Here is a 22,979-nt window from a genome sequence, read left to right as displayed (position 1 = left end):
TGATTGAAGTATATATATTTGATATTATGTTGAATTTGGAGGTAGTTGCCTTGCTATTGATGCAGCAGTTATTATATAACTCAACATTGAATCAAAATACACCCCAATGATGGGTCTTTGTCATTTTGTTGATGGGTCCTAAAGTCAATATGTATTCCACGACTTATGTTCATATGATGCTTTGCTTGTCCTGATGAAAGGATTCCTTATAATAACACAATGTGTCACAAGACTTAAGTTATTGCACTTGAATTTCACAATTCTGATACTGCAATTGTATCTCTGAAATGTATTTTGTCTTCTATATTCTGCTCATGATTGTGCTTCCTACACAGATAAGGTTGATCGCCCTGTGAGTACATCCATATACTTCTTGTTGCCTTCTGGGAGTGTTTCTCACCTCCACCGCATTCCATGTGCAGAAACTTGGCATTTTTACTTGGGAGAGCCTATAACGGTATCTCCTCATTGACTATTAAAAGATGTATATGTTTGCAAATTAGACAATTTACTTTCCTATAGTCGGAGATGAATTTATAATTCTTCTGATTCTTCATCCAATTATGATTGCAATAAACTCCAAAGACATTGAGAGGAGCACAGTTTCATGTTGCCTCGCTTTGATCACATAATCCATATTATTAAGAAAAATGTTCCCCCATCAATCTCTGATTAAAATATGTATTTCTAGAGGTGAAACAGCTTTATGTACCGCTTAGATTTCTTGCTCTTCTTGAATACTAACTTGAAGTTATTTATCCTTCTGTGATGCCAACTTTTATCCTAAGGTGATAGAGCTAAATGAAAATGATGGGAGCATTAAGTTGACATGCCTTGGATCCGATCTACTTGCTGAGAATCAAGTAGTGCAGCATATAGTGCCTCCAAATGTTTGGTTTGGTGCATTTCCAACTAAGGATATTGAAGTTTCATCTGACCTCATAGCAGTCAGAAAAGCCTCAAGGGATCCTGAAGAGCACTTTTCTCTCGTAGGATGCACCTGTGCTCCTGCATTCCAGTTTGATGATTTTGAGCTGGCGAAACGTTCTGAGCTCATTTCATCTTTTCCCAAGTATGAGTCTCTTATCTCTGAGCTCACCTTCCCCGAATGAATGCTGCGTTATTTGTACTGTCTGTATCACTGGAACAACTGATATTTTCACCTATTTTCTTTGGGTGTTCTTGAGTATTGCCTTTCAACACAAGTATATTTTTCTTCATTCAGTCTTGGGTAATTTGGTAGCTTGACCTCAACTTGATGTCCTATCTTGCAAGTTGTACTAAGATCAGTGGTCTCCATGTGTAGGCTCTTCATTCAGCTTGTTGGTTAAGTAAGAATGATGCCACATTCAGTGTATGTGAGTTTCTGATTATGCTCTCTCATCTCAAAATATAATTCGAAAAATTCAGATTCTCAAAAATAAATACATAGATATTCGCGATTTAGGAGAAACTTGTATATATGAACCAAATAAATTTCACATCAACCTGAAGCTTGAAGAAGTAAAGATTATACGAACCATGGCAAAATGAGATTATATTATGCTGTTAGCACAACAAGCCATGGCAAAAATATGCACACTCCCAGTGACAAGCATTGCTAGAATACAAATTCAATTCTGTCTGATCTAAATTCTTTGTATAGCTCCGTTGGCCTCTGTCGTAATACATTTTATGCTTGATCGACAACAGAAGATAAACATTGACCTACTCAAGGTCATTTGAGTCATGTTTCCTGTATTTACATAATAGGCACTTTGTTAGATAATAATTGACAATTTAATGCCTTGTGGAGCCCAAATATCTTTGGAATATTTTTTTCTTTTGCATTTAGAGAAACTGACAGCACAAATCAAAGATCCAAAATAGAATGTAATGGAAAAAATTTAAATGACAATGAAAGACAAATTTAGAAAAGGGGTTCATAGCATGTTTATTACCTTGAAATACAGCTGCGCTCCACGAATCAAAGCTCCAGGACGATATCTATAACAAAATAAATTTATGTAAGAAGTATCATCAAGATTTGTTAGTGCTGCATCAAGTTTCTATTGCAAGCTTTGCTTGCAACTATATGATGAAAATAAGCAGCACAGATTTTTGTAATTGAATGAGCATATTGCACACTGCAAACGTACATTCTGAGTCTGTTCTGTCCCATTTATTTTCATTTCTGGCCTTCTCTTGCTCTTTGGTCCGGTGAGTCTCAGCCATGTTCAAACATTGCTGTGTTTTGGGATATTTCTTCTTGTTAAGCACAGCCCTCAACATCTGTGTTATAAACAGAAAAAACAGGAAACTTTTAAACCTGAATGTTGAAATGGAAATAAAGAAAAGATGATATCACTAATAACAATAAATAAACAACGGTAACAACTTCCAGTCATTTTTATGCTTGTAGCTGCATACTGAACGAGTTGGATATATATTTTGACCGTAAAAGATGGTCCTTCTGAAAGAGGGCTAATCCTGTTATTTCTTGTGAGTCGTTGCACCGGAAGATCTACAACTTTCAAACTATAAATGTCAAAGTTGCTAATGTGAAGCAAGAGATCTACTCAGATACAAGAATGATATTATTGTGAGGAATAATGTAAAATTAGATCTAGCAAAAGTACAACTGCTGCCAAACAATTTCTGCTATTCTCTAGCTACTGGGTTATGATTCACTATTAGAATGTAAGAACACAAACCTTCTCCTTTGTTGAGTTATCGAATTTAGGATCTGGGAATGGATCTTTCAAGATGGAACTTATGGTGGGGCTAGGCACGAAACCACCTCTGCAGAAAACTGCCTTTTTAAGAAGAAAAGACAGGGACTTTCTGTACATGTTTTTCTTGTTATTCTTGGGGATTTCTTTCTCTTTCCAGTGGATTCCACTGGTTGTCCTCTGGAGAAGAGCATCTTTGTCTTCTGATGCATCATTGTTCATCGACTCGACAATGATTTCTTCGTCTTGCCAACTGTCCAGTAATCTCTCTGTTGGGAGATTATAGTTTTCTGATTCCCTAGAAATCAGTAATCTCAACTCTTTTTCAACTTCTCCAAATTCTTGTACCATAGTGTTTTCCTGATGATCTTCACTAGAGGGTAAGCTTTCTTCGACGTTGGTCTTCTCTGAACCTTTCAGATTGTTTCCAAACGTACCAATGGCTAGTAACGAACTCGGGCAACCAGAGATTTCTTCTTTGCAGGGAAATTGCTGCATCATATGATCTGTATATACGCAGTTAAAAACATGCAAAGGAGAGATTAATGTCGTCCTAATCAACTGAAGCCTGTTTTCTGATTTTTCTTTCATGCATCATTCATACTGATATAACCTTATTCACAGCCAAACAACATAGGATTACCGATTTAATTACAGAAAGCTTACAAGACATCTGTTCTGGCTCAGGCTTGATGGTGTTATCCTTCCCGTGAAGTTTGCTTTTGATCCAACCAAACATCTGAACAAAACAGTTCATAACCACAATCCATTACAATCCGAAACTAGTGCTAACAACAGCTTGGCTCATCTGCAAGTAGATGATTTAGACATACTTACCTTAATAATTTGCAGAGACCAACTCAACTGAAAGCCCTCCTAGAATCAGAAATTCTGGGATTGTAGACAGACTGACAGGTGTGTGATTCAAGTGGGTTGTGAAGAAAGAATTGTGTCAAACTCAAATCCCACGACCACTGAGGAATTGAGGTGGTCTGAGTTATAAATAGATGAAGCTGATTGGTGGGGCTGTTAGAAATTTTGAGTAGCTAGACAAGCTGGTCTGCATAGGTTCAAGTTCCAAAACCATGTTTCCTCTTTTCAATCTCTCTCGTCTCTCAGTCCCTTGTTATCTGTTTTGTCTTTTATCTTCTTATAACTTCTGGCATCAGTTACAACTTCATGACTTGGTATAGTTCTTCTCCAGTACAGACATCGAAAAGAATCGCAGGAACCAATACTGGAAGACTGTATAATTAGCTGGCCATTTTATAGTACAGGGAAATGCACTTAACCACCAATACAGTGATTGGCGGTGAAATGTTCAATTTTTCACTTGAATATCACAAGTTTGAATCTCATTGAATACGTAAAACTCGTCATGATGATGGCGGGCCCATGATGATTGATTTAGTAAAGGTTGTGCTTGACGTACTGGAGTGTTTATGGGGCTATGCTGACTAAGTTAGACAATGTCTCAACAAGTTTTGAGGAAAAGAACATTTTATTACGGTTATGTTCCCTTAGTTGGGATAACCATAACGGGTTCATCTCGACCTATCCTTCAATTATCAAAGAAAGGAGAGTTATAAGACATTGAGGGAAGTATTGATTTAGAACTAATTCGGGCTTACATAATGAAAATGATAAAACAAATCAAGCAAAGAGCACGAAGGTATGTAGTTAAATTGACATGAATTCAAGATCAAGGAATTTGAGTTTTTCGTTAAGTGTGAAAATGTGAAATAGTGAGGATTAAGCTATGTAGAGGGATCTACGTTATGGTGATATGACATGATTTTTGTTCCGGTTAATGATGCATATATATAAGAAAAACTTAGGAGGCCTGATGTGTCTAAACTTATCTTTTATCCTAACACAGCTCCATGTTAGTGATAGAGATTGCTGTTTTAGGGCATAACATCATCTTCAAACATTCTTGGCATAAGATCATGTTTACACATTCTTGAAAATGTTGGCAGATAGGCCATAATCTCCACCTGTCAGTGTGGGTGTAATGACATCGAAAAGGAAAGACAGGAAGAAAGAGATGCATATATTAGGCATGTATTTCTGCAACATACTTGCAAAAAGCCAGAGGCTATCAGCCATCCCCAACAACTATAAAAGAATTCAAATAAATTTATGGCCACAAATTATTTGCGATTGGTTTATTTGTTTATTTATGAGTTTAATGCAATTTACCCCATATGATATTGCGAATGAGTAAATTACATTTCATAGGAAAAAAAAATATTAATTTATCTTTCTGTGTTTTTAAAATAGATCATATAAGGAGGTATTTTGTTGTTTTTTTTTTTTTTTCATAGGAGGTAATTTACTTATTTGCAATCTCATATGAGAATTAATTACTTGCATTTTTTTCATTTATTTATATTATGGTGGGGGAATGTCTGTCGATTACTTCTCCGATGTCAACAACTTTTAATCATAGGTTATTACTAGTTGAATTAAGGACAACAATTAAGTTCCTAAAAGATACACAATAATTGTATGAACTGCATTTATATATATTTGGCACCGTTTTATATCAATTATGGATGAGAAACGGCTTACATATAGCCCAAGGCTTAATTTATTTTCTAACGAAACATCTTTTATAAAATAAATTCATACGGCTCTGATAAAAATAGATTATACCTCACACAATGATACATAGATTGCATCGTATGTTGTATCAACATATATATATATATATATGTGCGTGTGTGTGTGTGCGTGCATGCATGTGTATGTCTTTTTTGGAAACCCTAAAATCCATTAGCTATATATATATATATATATATATATTCTTACTTGGGCTACCGGCTCCCGATCAACTCCTTCCATATCCATGCACCATGCACGTGAACTTGCCTCAGTCCCCACACATATGGTCCCTTTATACATATATATGTATGTATACATATACACACAAACACACAAAAAAAAAAAAAAGAAAGAAAGAAAGAAAGAAAACGATAAAATCAAACTGCATGATCTAGCTACATACGTATATATATATACTACTTGATCACATTCTCCAACAATGACTTGCCACGTGTAAGACTGTGGTGTGTCGATCGGCCTTCATCCGACCACATCGATCCAACACGTGCATGTGTGGGAGTGGACGACGAATAGCATCCCATGCATGCTCGATCCTCCTAGGTTGGAAAATACGACGTAAATTGGGAGTTATATATATTTAATTCTCTGCTGTCCTAAGAAGGGGAGCCCCTGCAGCTGTGTTTTCTACCCATGCACTGCACATGATATCATTCTTCTCCTCACTAATGCTAAGAAAAGCAACCCCAGCTCCTCATTTCTATGTGGAATTTGACTAATTGGGTAATTAATTAACATTAATTACTGTAATATAATTAATATAATCCTCTGGATTTGGGACTAATATATATATATAGTCTTGCAGGAAAGCTCCAATCATGGTTGAGCATACGTGTTGGTGGGTTGGCGCCCCATTTTCACCAGAAATAGAAGTAACTATGTAGTAAGCAAGATTTGACATTCTCGTATCTTGAACATAATCTCATGCTATAATTCATGCATGATGCATATGGAAGGGTGAACATATTACTTCCTTGATTGTGTTTTTATTACTACATCGGAGTTTTGATTTACAAATCACATCTTTTCGTTTGGAAATTAATGATAGTTCGGTCGATAAGTTGACAAGTCGATCCGTTGGTTATGTGGTTGTGTACTCGTTTTAACTTATTGAGACAGACGTCCAATTAAAATATTCCAATACTTAAATTCGTTGGAATAATAGAAAAGTCGATTGTTGAAAGAGTTAGATCTTAATATATATATATACATATCTAAACTTGCATAAGAGATGAGTGTTAGTGGAAAATACCTCTTTATAAGTGATTCTATGTGTAGAATATGTCTAGTTGAAAAATAGATTTAGGTGGGGTGCTCAATAGCTTTACAATCAACAGATATTAATCGGATCGAATATGAGTTGAGCCGAGTGAAAATTACTCGATTTTTTCCTATTTGGTCATAATATCACGAATAAATCCATTTAAGTTATGGGCCTTTGAGATTTTTTTTTGCAAATTTAAGCTCGAATGTATTTTTAAAATAAAATTTAAATTCGGGTTCATTTAATATTTATAAATATTAGTAATTATTTAGTATTTTTAATACTCATAATAATATATTATTGGCCATTTATAAGTAATAGACTTAATTTTCTTAAATAGTTAAATGAAGAAAAAGAAAGAAATAATCAAGTCTTGCGAGCCGGACACATCTGGTCTAAAGGCAGGATGAATTTTGAGACGAGACAGAGCGAGTTTTGAGTACATGTGGTAGTGGTGGGTGGGAGGAAGGAGACAATTCTTTTAAAATTAATTTTTAATATATTTAACTATTTTAATTAAATATGATAAAAAATTTATATATTAAATTTGGACAGTATAAAATTAGGTGAAATTCAGATCATTGAATTGTGTGTTAAATCTAAACCTTCAATTCAAATTTAATAAGATTTAACAGTTGATTCATTTTTCTACAAATTTCAGCCATTAGATATATCAAATAAGATCAAACGGTTCATAAATTACGATGTGAAATTAATTTATTGTTAAAAATTAAGCCCAACTTGCATTAAGGACGCATGTGATACACCGCTAGATTCGAGGGGGTATTTTGCAACATTTTCAAAATCACAATGGGGGTTTTATTATTTTATTTTTCATAGTGGAGTATTTTAAATATTTTTTAAAACACACGGGCTAAATTGCATTTTACCCATAGTTTTTTGGTGTTTTTGATTCTTAATTTTCAATTTTTGACATTATCTTATTAACTTTTATTTTTCTCTTCTTATTCAACTTTCAAACTAATTTTCATATTTCTGTTTGGTTTTTTTTAATAATTTCTCATAACTACGTTTTTGTTTTATATACTAGCCGTTGTGGCACGTTGTTCTTGCATATATAATAAATAATATTTTAAAAAATATATTATAAAAAAGTGTAAAATATATAAATGAATACATTATATTAATAAAGAAAGAAAAAATAATAATTTATTAATTACTATAAATTTTGAAAAGTCGAATAAGTTAGTTATTTTATCATGAAGGGCATTTTTGACTTCATAAAAAATTAGTGCGAGGTGTCATTAACCACCGATTGTGAGTGTGAAAGGACTTTTCTTTTTATATTAGTATAAATATAAATATTAGTGTATACTAATTTACACTAATATAAAAAAAGATATTTTTCGATCACAGGTGATGATTTGTGATATCGCTACACTAATTTTTTTATTGTATGAATGATATATTTAAGTTTAATTTTTTATTAAAAATTTTATGTGTTGGTTTATATATTTTATTTTTGTTTATAATATATTTTAAAATATAAAAAAAATAATTGATACACACATGTAAGACCACGTGACATGACGACTAAATTATAAATAATTTAAGGGGGCTAAAAGTACAAAGTTATAATGTTGGTGGGGCAAAAGATTACTTCAATAGGAGGGGTATAAGGGACAAATCACCTCAAATTCAGTGTTAAAAAGCAACTTGCTGGAACCGGGGGTGGAGCAATTAGGGTTCATACAATCGGCGCCTCTTTCACTGTTTTCCGAAATTAGGGTTTCTTAGACGCAGAGAGAGGAAAATGGGTCACTCCAACATCTGGAACTCGCATCCCAAAAACTACGGCCCTGGCTCACGCACTTGGTAACTTCAGTTCTAATTTTTATTTTTGTTTTGTTCTTCTCGTCTGAATTAGACTAATACTTATGCTTGTTTTACGATTGTTTACAGCCGTGTGTGCGGAAATCCTCATGGGTTGATTCGGAAGTATGGGCTGATGTGCTGCAGGCAGTGCTTCCGCAGCAACGCCAAGGAAATTGGCTTCATCAAGGTTGTCCCTTTCTTATTCCTTTTCTTTTCTTTTTTGCTTTTGATGGGATCGCCCATTTTCTTGGTTCCGTCTTTGACTTCTGAGTTATTAGTATGTATATTGAAGTTATATGAACTGATCCCTTTGTTCCCTTTCTTTCTTTTTTTTTTTTTGTTTTTTGATCTTATTGTTTGTGAATATTGCACATTTTTGTTGTTTTCAGATTCTTCTAGGGGTTTCTGTCTGATTTAATATAAGTACTTAGGTTCACATAGAATTTTCGTTTCTTAGTATATGGATTGCTAGTTTGAGGACCAAGTTGGCTAACTAGCTGAAGTGAGTGATGCCGACTCCCAATATGGTTTCCTTAATTGTTTCCTCCGCCCTGAGAATGAGTTTTATGGTCATAGCATCATATGTGAACTTCTTTAACTGTGAGAAGGTCATCAATTAGAGAGACTGGGGGAATATAATTGCTATTGGCAATTTGATGTTTGTGCTAGGATCTTGTTCCTGTTTGTGTGTATTATTCATTTGGAGGGTTAAATGCAACAGTCCACTAATAGACAAAATACCCCAAGGAGAAAAAGTGCAAGGTAACCTCCTTGAATTTAAAAGAAGCAATGTGACCCCTTGAATTTTTAAAGAGAGTGTCATGCCAACCCTAATCTGTGAGGAGTTGAGCTTTTTTCTGAAGAAGTTTTGAAGTTGTTGCTTTTTTTTTTCTCTTTTTCTTTTTTTGGGGGGAGGGGAGGTGGTTGTGGTGTTGCTTTAGCCCTTTATTTATGCATAATTTACTTATTTTTTCTCCATTTATCTTGTGGAAGATACACCCTATTTCATGTAAATATGATCCCATAAGATGGCTGATTAGTTGCATCTTGAAATTTTTGTGTTGAATTTATTGTTCTGGATTTGGTATGGTGGCACACTCTGAATGCAGTCGACGAATTTGAACGATCCAACTTTGATGTTAATCTATATGAAGAGCATAGCCATCTCAATTTGTGTTCCACTGTGCCGAGATCTTGATATTTGACTGTTTGTAGTATGCAAAAACTGACATTAGTTTTGTGGTTTGACCATCCAGTACCGTTAATGATGTGACTCTGTCCAAGTCTTGAAGTGAAGAGCTCTACAGATGGAATTAGCTGAAATGACTGGAGGGCTTGTGCATTTTGAGATAAACAGCTGGTCTAATTTTGATCTTTCTTGATTTTCTCTCCGTAGACATATTATTTATGTTGATTTTCTATGACTAGTGTCTCAAGCTTTAACTAGTTGTATGTCAATTTTTGGTGCTGATGTTGTGGGACGCAAACTTCTTCGGCATCTCTGGCAATGTTAACTCAAAGAATGCAGGAGTTTCAGATGTTTTTGCCAATCCTAATGTCAAACTTGGCCTGTTGGCATGAAACTCTATGGTTAGTATCAGCACTATGTGACAATCAAAACGATCGCCATTTACCGTACAGGGTAAAAGAAATTACTCAAAAATCATCACGTCTGGTAAATGTTACGGAATTATATAAATTTTGTTTGCCATTTGAATCAGCAAAAAGTTCATTTGTTGCCGTACTAAAGTTGCGAAAACTTCCTAATGATCGCCTCATTGTTGGATTTTTTCCTTTAATCAAGCACCTTTCGGTAGCTACAAGACCATGTTACAAATTTCCAGCGAACCTCTAGAAATGCTATTTGTGTCCCTGTAACGCAACTGGGCGCTCCAGTGATTGTTTAGCAAAGTCCCTCATGTTCAAAGATTTTATAGGACATACCTATGAGGTTAATAAAACCAATCAAAAGTGTGCGAGAATGTGAATAGTAAAATCAAAAGGCAATGCAATACAGGGATTACCCCGCTGCTTCTAATTAAGTTGTGCTGATTAATTGTGATATAAGTTATGTGATTTATTGTTTTAAACAAATGAAAGACACTGCAAGCTGCAACATCTTTGCTCAAAATAGGACACTTGAAATAAGAATTCCCTGATGCCTATTTGATACAACTCTCACAATATATAGTGATTCTGTTTCTATTTAGGAATGCGTCAGCAATCTATGTAAATTGCACGCTTTTTTGTCATGGATAGGTTGCAACTTCTTGTGCAAAACTTTTGATGTCGAATGAGCCAGTTTCGTCTTTTGTGATGACACCCTGCAAGGTCCAAGTATTATCAGAAAGTGAAGTGCAAACGTTGTGGGGAGGGAGATATATAGATACACACACACACACCGAGAGAGAGAGAGACCTTTTCTGTAATAATACCACTGATGACAGTAGCTGGCGTAACGTCAAAGGCAGGATTCCAAACAGAAATTCCAGAAGCAGCAACTTGCTCTCCCAGTCCTCCACGGGAATTCAGTAGTTCTTTAGCAGATCTTTCTTCTATAACAATCTCTTGACCAGAAGAAAGGGACAAATCAATGGATGTGAGAGGAGCAGCCACATAAAATGGAATACCGTGATGCATCGCTGACAGGGCGAGGCTGTAAGTTCCTATCTTATTGGCAGTGTCACCTACAGTATGATCAAAAAGTACAATATGCTTATCTAATTTAGCATTGAAGGTGTTTCCAGTTATTGGCAGTACCACCAGCAATCTGGTTGAAAAATCAAAGTATTCAATAGGTACCGTTAGCTGCCACACGATCAGCTCCAACAATCACGGCATTCACTCGCCCATCTTTCATAAGGGCTGCTGCAGCAGAATCAGCAATTAGAGTTGCAGGAATATTGTCATGTACCAACTCAAATGCTGTGAGTCTTGAACCCTGAGGTGATTCAAAGAACAATGAGTCAGAGTTAATATTATCAAGAAGTTTCAGGTCCATTACTTAAATAACTCGAGAAATAGAGGCTGATGACATGAGGTATGTAACTATTTGTTGCTACATGATAATGCTACCATGCTGCTCAGATTAGTTAAACAATGGGAGAATCGGGAAACTTTGTGGAAGAAGTCCATACATATGCTTACTACAAGTGAACTGTTTGACAGAGTCAGACTTCGTATTCTACTTGGAGTGAAGAATGCATATATTAACTCACATGCACTCGTGACATTCATGATGTATTAGGTGAGAAATGGTACAACCCAATAATCACAATCAATAAGGCTATTGCAGGTTTAGACTTTAATTTAGACTTGGGCAAATCTAACCAGCCCAGCTGTATGTTTCTAAGAAGTTGAAATGCCAGATTACAGACGAGCATTTAGGATAACACAAGTTGTTACCAAACACTTTAAGGCTCTTGAAAATTAATTCCATAAACAATTTTAACTTCCAGAAATGTCGCGCTTCAGATGTAGAATTGCTTTATAAATGATAGCCCTGTCTGTTGAGCTGTTATAGAGTAAGTTCAGTTCCATCTTTTTTCAAAATGATAGTATGTAAGTAGATTTTCTTGCTGGTGCTAACAGAATTTATGTAAATATTGCAATGCTTACTTGATTGAATGGTCGTGTTTCTGTACAGTAAGCCCTTTCTAGGACTCCTTTCTCATGAAGAGCACGAATCACGCCTAGAGCAGTTCCATATCCAGCCGTAGCTAGACTATAAGTAATAAACCAAGAATTAAAACAACTCTACATGGGTTGATTGGTTTCACATGATCAGAATATATTTCATACTACAGCATGAAGCATGACCAGAACGACATATCAAGAGTCCCAAGGAATTCAGATGTTTGTTGCCTTCAGGAGTCACGATATAATAGTTGCCAAAAAAAAGTTGGTTAAAAGTCAGCAAGGTGCTTAGGAAAGTACCTGCCGGTGTTGCAATGAGTCAACACAGAAATGCTCTTGGGATCTTTCTGCTGCTTCTGAATTAAAGTAGCTCCATAATTTCCAATGGCCTTATTGGAAGCAACGTCATCTTCAAGCATGACTTCAGCAGCTTCAATGTAAGCCTATATTATATAAAATTATCCATGCGTTTTCTCTTTGCCAGCTAGTCACATGAAAAGATGAACTAAAATGCGGCTCACAGGAATACTTACATCTGCCCCACGGAGATAGGACCAGCAAAACAAGCCTGTCTCTATCTATATGAACGAAAGTAGGTTCATACCTGCAAGACTGTCTCTGCTTCAGAAGCAGTGGCTGCAGCCTTTTGTACGACTTCCTTAAGTTTGGTTGCAGCATCTGAAAGATTGACAGCTGTTGGCCGGCTGCGTACAGGGTACAAAAGTTTGTCAGTTTAAAGGACAACAGAAATACATAGGAGACGAACAGAAATATGTTGAAAATCATATAGCATAATCACCTTGAAACAAGATAGTCAAATTTATTGCTAATAAATGATGCTGCATCATTAGGTGTCCCACTAAATACCCCTAAATTAGAAACTTCTACAGCCAAGGAGAGAGCAGCGGCGATGGCAATTGCTGGAGCACCACGAACAACCATTTCCTTTATCGCAACCCTGATGAAACACATTAACATGGAATACAAATGATTTTATGCCTATAATTCAGCTGGCATATTTTACAATTAAATGGAATGCAGTACACAGTTAATCATCAGGCACAGAAAAGAATATCATGGGATTCTTGGAACTCATAAATGCCCCTGCAATTAAGTTCCAAAAAGATGGATAAAAGATGAAAAACAATGGTCTTGTATACATTATAAATTTATGGAACCTTCCAGTAGAGTTTTGCACTGCATGTTCTAGCATACAAGGAAAATGAGATACTTCAAGCATACACAGATATGCAATTTCAAATGATGGATAATCTAAACAGACTGGCATACATTAATTTGAATACCACTCTGACAAAATTACTGAACGACTTCTATTCTACAGAGGTAATCCAGAAATTCGACAAGATTAAGAGATACAATAGCACCGAAATAAAAATGATTAGAAGAAAGATCGTCACCATCCGTCTTTGGAATCTTTGATATCCAAATAAACCGTCTCAAGCGGAAGCTTTCTCTGCTCACACAAACAGAAACGAACTAAATGAAAAACGCACTTCTACATAATCATAAACAACGAGAACAAACAAATCAAAAACATAGAAAGTAACAACAAAAGAGATCACAATCATACCACACTTCACGAACGGCAAAATTCGTCACACTTCTCATTATTGTTAACCACTTACCCAAAAAAAAAAAAAAGAAAAGAAAAGAAACTAAACGAAACCGGTAGCCGAAGAAGAATTACACAGTCAAAGAGGAAGAGAAGTACCTGATCCAGCAACCAAAGCGAACCGCGGTTGTAGCGTATGGACTGCAAGGATTTATCTAGTTCCACTCCATTTGCCATGGCTCCGTCTTCTCCTTCCGCTTCAACTATACAACCCTGTGAGTTGAAGAGAATATAATTCGATCAACTGATTATAACCAAATTCCGAGGATTAGAAAAAGCAAACAAGATTCCGAAAATGGTCTCTTCACCTCACTCAGCAGAGAGAGCAGACGGAGATAGCTGGTGCAAAATGAGCTAGGTTTTTATAGATCATCGACACGACATCGTCATACGCGACTCATGCCTTCAGGATTAAAATACGGTTTGATATTCTCTTTTGTGAAAGGCGTGTCTAATCACGCAGAAAGCGGGCTTTCTTTTTCTTTTTTTTTTTAAGGGATAAATTCAACATATTATAAGGACAAAATTATATTTTTAGTCATATAATTATAAATTATTAGTATTTTTGATTTTATAATTATAGGTTATTAGTATTTTTGATCCTGTAATTTTATTCACACATTAATCCTTTTTTAACTAATTTAATAACAAAAATCTCATATTTGATCTTTTTTTGGCAAAATAAATTTGATCTTTTTTGGCAAATTCAGTGTTGACAATTTTGGTCTCAATATTGTATTAAATTTGCAAAAAAATGATTAAATATAATATGTTCAAAACTAAATTTGCTAAAAAAAATTGATTAAATATGTAAATAAATTAAGTTATAAGACGAAAAGTGCTAATAATCTATAATTACAGAAAAAAATATAATTTTGCCACATATATTAGGGATAATTACACTCCCCTATCATAGGGTTTGATCTAATTACACGTAAACGCCTGTGCTTTGAAATCATTTTGTACCTCTTAGGTTTGTTTTCGTGTAACAAATAGGTTCGTCTATTAGTCAAAATTCATTAAATTTATTAATATTAACAAAAAACAAATTGAATGAAATTGACATTTACCATCGATTGACTTATTACACGTCAAATAAATTTTTTCTAACTAAACTATCTTTATAACGGTGAAAATATACCTTATACGGATAATTTGATCATAAAAAAATTTATTGATCCTATAATAAATCAATAATAAGTGAATTATAGATAAATATAAAATCGTATCCATTTTGTTAAATAATATTAATAAATTCGATGAATTTTAATTAACGATAAATTTATTTATTAAAAAAATATAAAATTTAAATTATAAAATATTTATATTTAATTATCTCAAATCTCATGCAAAGAGAATATAATAGTCCACATATATATATATATATTAAGAAGAAAACAAGTTAGACGTGAGCGTGGGCAGTGGCGCAACAGATGTTCATCAAAATATAGTAAATGAAGTCTATATACATTGAACCTTATGTTGATGCATTGAACGTTGTTTTTATTTTTATTTTCATATCTTAATAATCCAAATATAAAAATTAAAAAAAAATCCAGCCCAAAGAACATCGACTCATTTCATTTTTTCTTACTGGAATGAGATAAGATCATATGGATAATTTTTTGTTTAAAGAACTTATAAGATCTAAAACATCTTATTTCGAAATGTTATAAACCCTTTAAGACAAAAATTTATCGAATATCTTTTTTAATTTCAAACATCTTATAAAATATTTTGAGGACGAACTTATAAGTTTCGTGAAACACCCTTTTGAGTCTCCAATTATTGCTTTAAATTATATATGATAGAATAATTGGAATTATTTTTTAAATCTTTATCTCAAAAATTAAAATCTTTGTTGGATTGTTGTTAATAATTAGTTTCCAACTCTTTCCAATTTATTGCCCTAAAAATATTGGGGCCGACGCTTTCTCTGTGGCACCGAAGGTAGGTGTGGCGGTGACCAATATTTTGGGTTGAAAATGAGAGCAGAGGTTGCAGAAGAAGAGATTGAAAAAGGTGCACAGTACACCGAGTCAGTCTAATTACGATACGAATCAGTTCAAAAAAACTCAGATTGCGACCAGCCCACTATTATTGATGATCAGTTTTAAGGTGGTCTTGAGTCTGGTTGAGCCCGAACCAGGCCCAAATGTGCATTTTTCTTTTAGTAATATTGAGATCTTCTTATAAATAATTACTTAAATTTATAATTGTGTTATGAAAATAAATAAATAATAAATTAAATTACATAAAAATTTATATATAAAAAAATAACAGTTAAAAACATATAATGTATTAAAAAAAAAAGGGTGGACCAAGTGGTCTTGTGTCGCTGGGCTGAACTAGTTCACAAGTATTGATTTATATATTTTCAAACGTTAATATATGTGAAGAGTTATATCTTCACTCTTATAAAAATAGTTCAATCAGAAAAGATTTTCTGATCTACAATGATTCAATTTTTTTTATTAATATTAATAAATTTAATAAATTTTGATAAATATAAAAATTAAATGCAATTAATCTTGACTTTTGGTGTAATAAGAAACTATTTCCAAACAAATAATAAATTATTCCTGAGTTGGGTGCACGCACTACTTCTACACATCAATCATTAATTGCCAGAAAAAAATAAAAAAAAAAAACACTATCCCCAAGATTGAATAAATTATACAAAAAATCTCATATTTATAGGTTAATTATATTTAGACCCTTTTAAAATTATAAAATTATGTTTTCTCTTAAAAGTTTTTTGATATTACACTTACATCCTCTAAAAATTTACGATTTATACATGTCCCTCTTCGTTAAGATTTAGACAAATAACTGATATTAGTGAAAAAAAGTTATATAAATTTTCAATTTTGCTCCTCATTCAGTATAGTCATGAAATAATTTTGTACTTATAATAATGACGTTAACATCACTCCATATATTTTTATATATACTAAATTTATCCCTTTATAATTGCAAAAATATACTTGAAAATGCTAAAACGAGTCACAAAAATAAAAAATTAATGTAATATTTTTTGCTAACTTCAACATTTTTCATCAAATTTCTAATAGAAGGAGGTCAGGTGTATATGGAGATTTTGTGAAGGGAGTGTAAGTATAATTTCATAATTTCTTTTAAAAGAAAAGTGTAATTTCACATTTTAAAGGGGATCGAAGTGCTATTAATTCTATTTATATTTATTGATTCAATTGCTAAGTATAGATCACTTTCTATTACTAAGACGATTATATATTTGATTTTCTTTGCTGATTTCATAACTAGTATTGTGGGTAATTTATAAGTATTAACTTATTTTTTTCAGAACTGGTGGTGTTCACAGTTCGATTAGTCGATCGAACCCAATCAAAAATCAAATTTTGGCACGTACATTTGGTGCAGTATTCATTACAAGATTTTTTAGAATCCGATTCCTTTCAATACTATTTTTTTTGTATCGATATGCCGCACCGACTACCATCGTTTTAAATACAGTATTGTATATACAGCTTAATTTCAGTAATTTCTTGAATCAAAATTAAATTTTTTTGGTGTCTGTCGAACGAAACTGTAGACCACCTCAAATTAAAATTATATGATATTTTAAGTTAATAGTTAAGATCGACATTCCATAAATAAGTTCAAGATAATGGATTCAATTTTCATTGAATATAATATTGATATAAATTATATAATGAGTATGTTGAAAAGAAAGGGTTATAATTTTGGGTGTTGAATGATAGTTTGTATTGGGAAAGGAAAAGGAGAATAAAGGGTGACTACTCCAAGATTTATTCCAGTGAGGGATTAATTACCTCTAATTACAAAAAAAAGCGGAGGCTCTAGATCCGCTCCGCTGCCCCCCCATCGCATCTCTTTCGCTCTGTTTTTATTTAAAAATCTTCACTTTTTTTCTTTTTTAATTTTTTTTTTCTCATTTCCTGGGATTTTCTCCTCCGTCTGTCACCGCCCGCTCCGCCGTACAGCCACCCTATTTCCAGCTGTACTGCCGCTGTTGCATTTATAACCGCCTCAGTTTCCATGTACCTCCATCTCTCGTACGCGTAAACACACCGCAATTGTTGTGTGGCATTCTGAATGAGTGGAGGAACACACACAATTGTGAGACATTCGTCTTTTGAATGAGTGGAGTTTACGCGATCAGTTTATGCGGACGGAATTCGAGTGAAATTTCGTGTATGCAAGAGAGATCCAGGACGTTCTGGAGGCTTTGGATCCCCGGTGAAACGCGTAACTCGATGCCGGTTGGGTTCGCGGTGGTTCGGGTGTGTGAGGGTGCTTGATTTCGTGTTGTATTTGATTGATCCAAGTCGAGGAATGTATCTGTTATCGTAAAGTGTAGACTTTTTGTTTGCTCGGTGTGTTATTGTCCGCCTCCGTGAATTAAGGTGGTTTGTTTTTGTTTGTTTTCTTCGGAATTGTGTGGATTCTAGTGTATGATGAAGTGCGGTAACTAATTTTCTTTATCTGCCTGTGTCTTGAAATTGGGGTGAGCTGACAGCCGTGATTATGAGAAATTTGCTGATCCTGATTTTGAATTTTTTTTTGCACGAATAGGTGGAGTGAATTAGAGTTTGTAATGGGAGCATTATTGTGAGTTTTGGGACGGATATTCCAATGAAAGTGTGTGGTTAAATAGAACTAGATAATATCAGAAGTATTTGCTTTTAGGATTAGGGGAATAAACCAAAATGTTGTCTTAAATTTTGATTTATAGTTACCGTACATTGCTAAAGCTGATTTTTTTCCCTATCATTGGTATATCATGACTTCTCTTCCTATCATTTACAAGTCATGAATTTTCTGACATATGATTCTTACTGAAAATTTGTTATGGACTACTGCATCTGTGTTGTATTTTATAGATAGACGGGCTCCTTGAGACCTTGAAATACAGAGTCAGTATTGTGAATTACTGATAATGATTCCTGTGGTTTACAGATATTGTTCCAGTAAATATGCAATCGTGATACTTGGATGATTCTGGATCTGTTTACTTAGAGAGTTATAGGATGAAGGGAGGCGCTCAAGGAATGAAGATTTCACAGGTTTCCCTTGTCCTCATTGGGTTAGTGTGTCTGACCGTGCTTGCATTGGCATGGACAAAGACCACATTTCTCACCTCTTTCAGCCCAACTCAGAGTCGTGTCCTGCAACTGGATCTAGGTTGGCTCCTGTGCATGTCTCTATCTGATTTTCGTTGCCATTTTAAAATGTTTTTGCTAGCCAATGAGCAAGTATAGACTCTGGATTTTGCCTGTTTGTAGAAGTTAGAATTCTTTGTTACAGCTTTTCAACATTCCCAGTTGTGTTTTACTGATGATAAGCAAAGACTTATCATCTCACATCTCCCACCTGCTGAAGTGCAATGAGTTTATGGTTCACTGCCAGATTGTATAAAAATCACAAAAGTCTTCACGCATTTATATGGCTGTTTCTCCTTTTCTTAAGCATATAGTGATGTTGTCTTTGTGATGCTATCATCATAAATGAAATCTTCCAGTGACTTCTGATATTAGTGGTGCTCCATCCTTTGCTGTTACAGAAGAAGGTCCGAAAGAAATTTTGGAGGGAAAGAATAATTCAGTACAAACAGGGATAAAACAAGTTGAATCACTCAGTTCTTCAGGGACAGAGGTAGCAGTTGAGATGGGAAATACTGAAAATGTGGCAATTACCGACAAGGGAGGTGGGTATAATCTTTCATTTGCGCTTTACTTATTTTAGTAGTTGCCATCATTGAACTCGGAAATATAGATGGGAGATGGTAGATTATAGTAGTCTCAAGTCTTTCCTCTCCTTTTTATGCACTACATGAGGTCAGCACAGATTACTCGTGGTAAAACACTTTTTCTTTAATATCACTAAATTTGTAGTTTCTTTTCCACAAGTTTTATTTATAATCTTCATTTTGTTGTGCTTGTTGAAGCGTTAAATTATGTTGAAGCTCTTAAGGATTCTAGTATGTCCTGAAACTCTGTCATTCTTTTATAATTCTTAACTTATCTGCTTAAGAGAATCTGCTTCTTTGGACTTCAGTTTTCAATATTGCTTCCTTGGTGCAGAAAATCCTGCTAGTGTTCCAGACAAACTTCTGGGAGGAAAAAGTAAATCAAAACAAGCAGAGATTGCACTAGAGAACTCATTAACTGTAGATTCTTCCGCTGTAAAAGAACAAACAAGAAACTTGTCAGCTAATACTGGAAAGAAAGGTCACCGTCAAGGAGAAATATGTTTATTCCGGCTTTTCTGTTCTGCATTTCCCGCTCAAAAAAGAATCTAATTCTTGGTACTATAATTTTTAATATATCTCCTGTTGGTGCAGAAAGTCTACCTACTGTTCTAGAAAGAACGGGATCAGAAGATTCTGGAGTAAAGGATAAATCAAAACAAGGAGAGACCACACGACAGAAACCTTTAGCTGTGGAGCCATCTGTCAAGAGAGAGCAAACACGAAACTCGTCAGCTACCAGCGGAGAGAAAGGTCAAGTTCAGAAAGAAGTATCTTTCCTCAGGCTTGTCTGTTGTACCCTTCTTATGAAGGGCTAGAACAAGTGGTTTGTAGTATATAAACCATCTTGATTGAATGGGATATATCCACACATATGAAACTTATACCTTAAATATTTCTCACCCCCACAAAAGTGACATTTGATTAAATAGAAAAATTCTGAATCAGCCTCTGGCGATCCATTAGAAAAAACATAAATGAGGAAAATAAGATGAATGTGAAGCATCCAGAACATTTCTTACTTGGTGTATATTTCTTGGGTTGCTGATAATTTTGGTTTATTCGTTATCCTCCCCTCTTTTTTACCACTTTGTCTGATCTCTATATTTTCTTATGCTGCATGAGTATTTCATATGATGACTTAAAGGCATTTACTATAGAGCCTAATACCTTCTTACATTTTTCAGATTGTAATTATGCCCAAGGTAAATGGGTCTTTGATGATAACTGGCCGTTATATTCTGGCTATGGTTGTAAGCAATGGTTGTCACCGATGTGGGCTTGTCGCCTGACGCAGCGGACAGATTTTGAATATGAAAGATTACGTTGGCAACCCAGAGATTGTAAAATGGAACACTTCACTGGTCGCAAGTTCCTACAGAGGTACACCTGAATTTCTAACAAAATTCTTTATTTCCTTCCTGAAACTTAAATTGCTCAAGTTTGCTTTAGTTGTTATTGTTTCTTGGCTCTTTTGTCGCTACCTAGGCTACTTTAACCATCAGAATATTGGTGATAACTTCTGAAAAAGTTGCATTGGCATATATCAATGCTATATATGTACATTGTCTACTTAGGCATAAAGTGTTGGTTGTTTTGGCATTGGACTAGTCAAGTGGAAGCATGTTCTTCTTTCACCCTCAACTATAGATAAATTTTCAACGGGTGTTAAGAATTTTCTTTGTGCAGCTAAAACTTTGCCTTCTTTTCTTTTTTGTTGGATTTTTATTTTCGCAGTTGTCACATAAAATAGTTGCGTATCTGTCTCTTGCATGCAGAATGAGGCACAAAACTCTGGCTTTTGTTGGGGATTCACTGGGTAGACAGCAGTTCCAATCTCTCATGTGCATGGTGACAGGTGGGGAAGAAAGACCTGAAGTTCAAGATGTAGGGTATCAATATGGTCTTGTTAAAGCCCGTGGTGCTGTAAGGCCCGATGGATGGGCTTACCGGTTCCCTCGTTTTAATGCCACCATCCTCTACTATTGGTCAGCAAGTCTTTGTGATTTGGAGCCTATTAATGCATCTAACCCGCACACTGATATTGCCATGCACCTGGATCGTCCCCCAGCATTTCTACGCCGGTTTCTTCATGGATTTGATGTTCTCGTTCTGAACACAGGACACCATTGGAATAGAGGAAAACTTAATGCCAATCGGTGGGTCATGTATGTCGGGGGTGTCCCCAATAAAAATAGGAAGATTGCAGAAATTGGAGGAGCAAAAAATCTTACGGTTCATAGCATCGTAAAATGGGTGGATTCACAACTCCCATTATATCCACATCTACAAGCATTTTTGCGCACTATGTCACCCAGGCATTTCTTCAATGGGGACTGGAACACTGGAGGCACTTGTGACAACACTACTCCACTCTCTGGTGGGAAGGAAGTAGTACAAGAAAAATCTAGTGATCCTGTTACTGCATCAGCAGTGACAGGAACTGGTGTAAAACTTCTCGATATAACTGCTCTCTCTCAGTTGAGAGACGAGGCCCATATATCCCGTTACAGCATTAGAGCCACACCTGGAATGCAGGATTGCTTGCATTGGTGCTTACCTGGTCTTCCTGATACATGGAATGAAATTTTATTCGCACAAATCTCCAGCCCAACAAAATCATGAGACGAGCAATATTACTTGGTTCTACATCCATCAACAGGAGCTACAAACGCTTCCCAAAATGAGAACATTATGTGGTACAGCAGATGTAAGCATTGAGATTGCGACCGACATTAATCAACCTGAGGAGCAAGTTTTGATTGATACATATAGAATAATTTGTTCTGCCTTTCTCCATAACCTTTCCTTTTTGAGGTAGTTCATATTTGTGTGTTGTCCTGTTAGGTTATTTATAATTATTTCCTTTGACACAGCTTCAGGTCTCACTTAATACACCATGTTATCCCACAGTCAGATGGGAGAATACGGCATGTACGGATCGATGATGCAAAATTATTAGGTTATTTAGCAAGTTGGTTGTCTTTTCCGCTAATCTTGTTTGTCGATGTGTAGCATATATTTATATAGCAAAGAAAATACAGAATAAGCGTTGCTGAAACCTGGGCTTGTAGTTTCAAGGATTGATTACAAACATCTTTTTGGGGACTCTAATGTTTTGTTGTGATTAGATCACTCTCACGATAAGGGAGTGCAATTGAGTCGAGCTCATCCAAAATTTCAAGTTAGAGCTTGACGAGCTCACTAGAAAATGCCATACTCGAGCTCACAGGACGAGCTCATGTTTTTTTTATTTTATTTTTTATTAATAAAAAATATACTATTACTATATTATTTTAATTTAATATTGTGATATATGACTTCATAATATTTTTATTATTATTTAATATTAATTTAGTACTACCATAATTACTAGTAGAATTACTGACTTCAAATCATTTAAACTAAGAGTTTAATGTTATTTACCCCATATGATATTGAAAATGAGTAAATTAACCATATGAAAAAAAATAGCAATCTATCCTTTTTCATTTTTTAATGTGAATTAATTTATTCTCTGTT

The 22,979-nt window shown here is 34.7% G+C and overlaps 4 protein-coding genes and 1 long non-coding RNA gene across 9 annotated transcripts in view; 3 read left to right on the top strand and 2 right to left on the bottom strand.

The window, feature by feature from the left end:
• LOC105161942 overlaps nucleotides 1–1,377 on the top strand; it is a 2,505-nt gene extending 1,128 nt beyond the window's left edge. Inside the window, exons 2-3 of the mRNA XM_011079820.2 lie at nucleotides 336–457; nucleotides 789–1,377. Of these exons, the coding sequence (XP_011078122.1) occupies nucleotides 336–457; nucleotides 789–1,112 (446 nt within the window). The 3' untranslated portion in view covers nucleotides 1,113–1,377. The remainder of the gene's footprint in view (nucleotides 1–335; nucleotides 458–788) is intronic.
• LOC105161941 lies at nucleotides 1,511–4,487 on the bottom strand. The gene is made up of 6 exons (XR_847811.2): nucleotides 3,549–4,487; nucleotides 3,378–3,450; nucleotides 2,694–3,217; nucleotides 2,139–2,271; nucleotides 1,941–1,986; nucleotides 1,511–1,735 (listed from the first exon to the last, which is right to left on the bottom strand). It is a non-coding gene; the product is annotated as an uncharacterized LOC105161941 (long non-coding RNA).
• On the top strand, nucleotides 8,276–10,088 carry LOC105161940 (40S ribosomal protein S29). The gene is made up of 3 exons (XM_011079819.2): nucleotides 8,276–8,436; nucleotides 8,524–8,623; nucleotides 9,693–10,088. The coding sequence occupies exons 1-3, from the start codon at nucleotides 8,375–8,377 to the stop codon at nucleotides 9,699–9,701; spliced, it is 171 nt and encodes a 56-aa protein (XP_011078121.1). The 5' UTR covers nucleotides 8,276–8,374; the 3' UTR covers nucleotides 9,702–10,088.
• On the bottom strand, nucleotides 10,437–14,150 carry LOC105161939 (methylthioribose-1-phosphate isomerase). The gene is made up of 10 exons (XM_011079817.2): nucleotides 14,014–14,150; nucleotides 13,805–13,918; nucleotides 13,491–13,546; nucleotides 12,872–13,030; nucleotides 12,677–12,776; nucleotides 12,373–12,515; nucleotides 12,055–12,160; nucleotides 11,239–11,377; nucleotides 10,855–11,123; nucleotides 10,437–10,760 (listed from the first exon to the last, which is right to left on the bottom strand). Exons 2-10 carry the CDS (start codon nucleotides 13,880–13,882, stop codon nucleotides 10,686–10,688), a joined length of 1,125 nt encoding a protein of 374 aa, XP_011078119.1. The 5' UTR covers nucleotides 13,883–13,918; nucleotides 14,014–14,150; the 3' UTR covers nucleotides 10,437–10,685.
• LOC105161937 (protein trichome birefringence-like 14) lies at nucleotides 17,466–22,515 on the top strand. 5 transcript variants are annotated; one of them, XM_011079815.2, is made up of 7 exons: nucleotides 17,466–18,114; nucleotides 18,668–18,892; nucleotides 19,275–19,415; nucleotides 19,792–19,938; nucleotides 20,052–20,210; nucleotides 20,645–20,840; nucleotides 21,236–22,515. In XM_011079815.2, exons 2-7 carry the CDS (start codon nucleotides 18,739–18,741, stop codon nucleotides 22,080–22,082), a joined length of 1,644 nt encoding a protein of 547 aa, XP_011078117.1. In that variant the 5' UTR covers nucleotides 17,466–18,114; nucleotides 18,668–18,738; the 3' UTR covers nucleotides 22,083–22,515. The 5 variants fall into 5 exon arrangements, with proteins under 5 accessions (XP_011078117.1, XP_011078118.1, XP_011078116.1 ...); XM_011079814.2 differs by having other exon boundaries at nucleotides 17,468–17,991; nucleotides 19,272–19,415; XM_020693870.1 differs by having other exon boundaries at nucleotides 17,468–18,041; nucleotides 19,272–19,415.

This window comes from Sesamum indicum, linkage group LG5, assembly GCF_000512975.1.
Source record: "Sesamum indicum cultivar Zhongzhi No. 13 linkage group LG5, S_indicum_v1.0, whole genome shotgun sequence".
In the NCBI taxonomy this organism is placed as follows: Eukaryota; Viridiplantae; Streptophyta; class Magnoliopsida; order Lamiales; family Pedaliaceae; genus Sesamum; species Sesamum indicum.
Note: the sequence above shows the minus strand (reverse complement) of the source record. Positions and strands in the feature narration are given on the sequence as shown.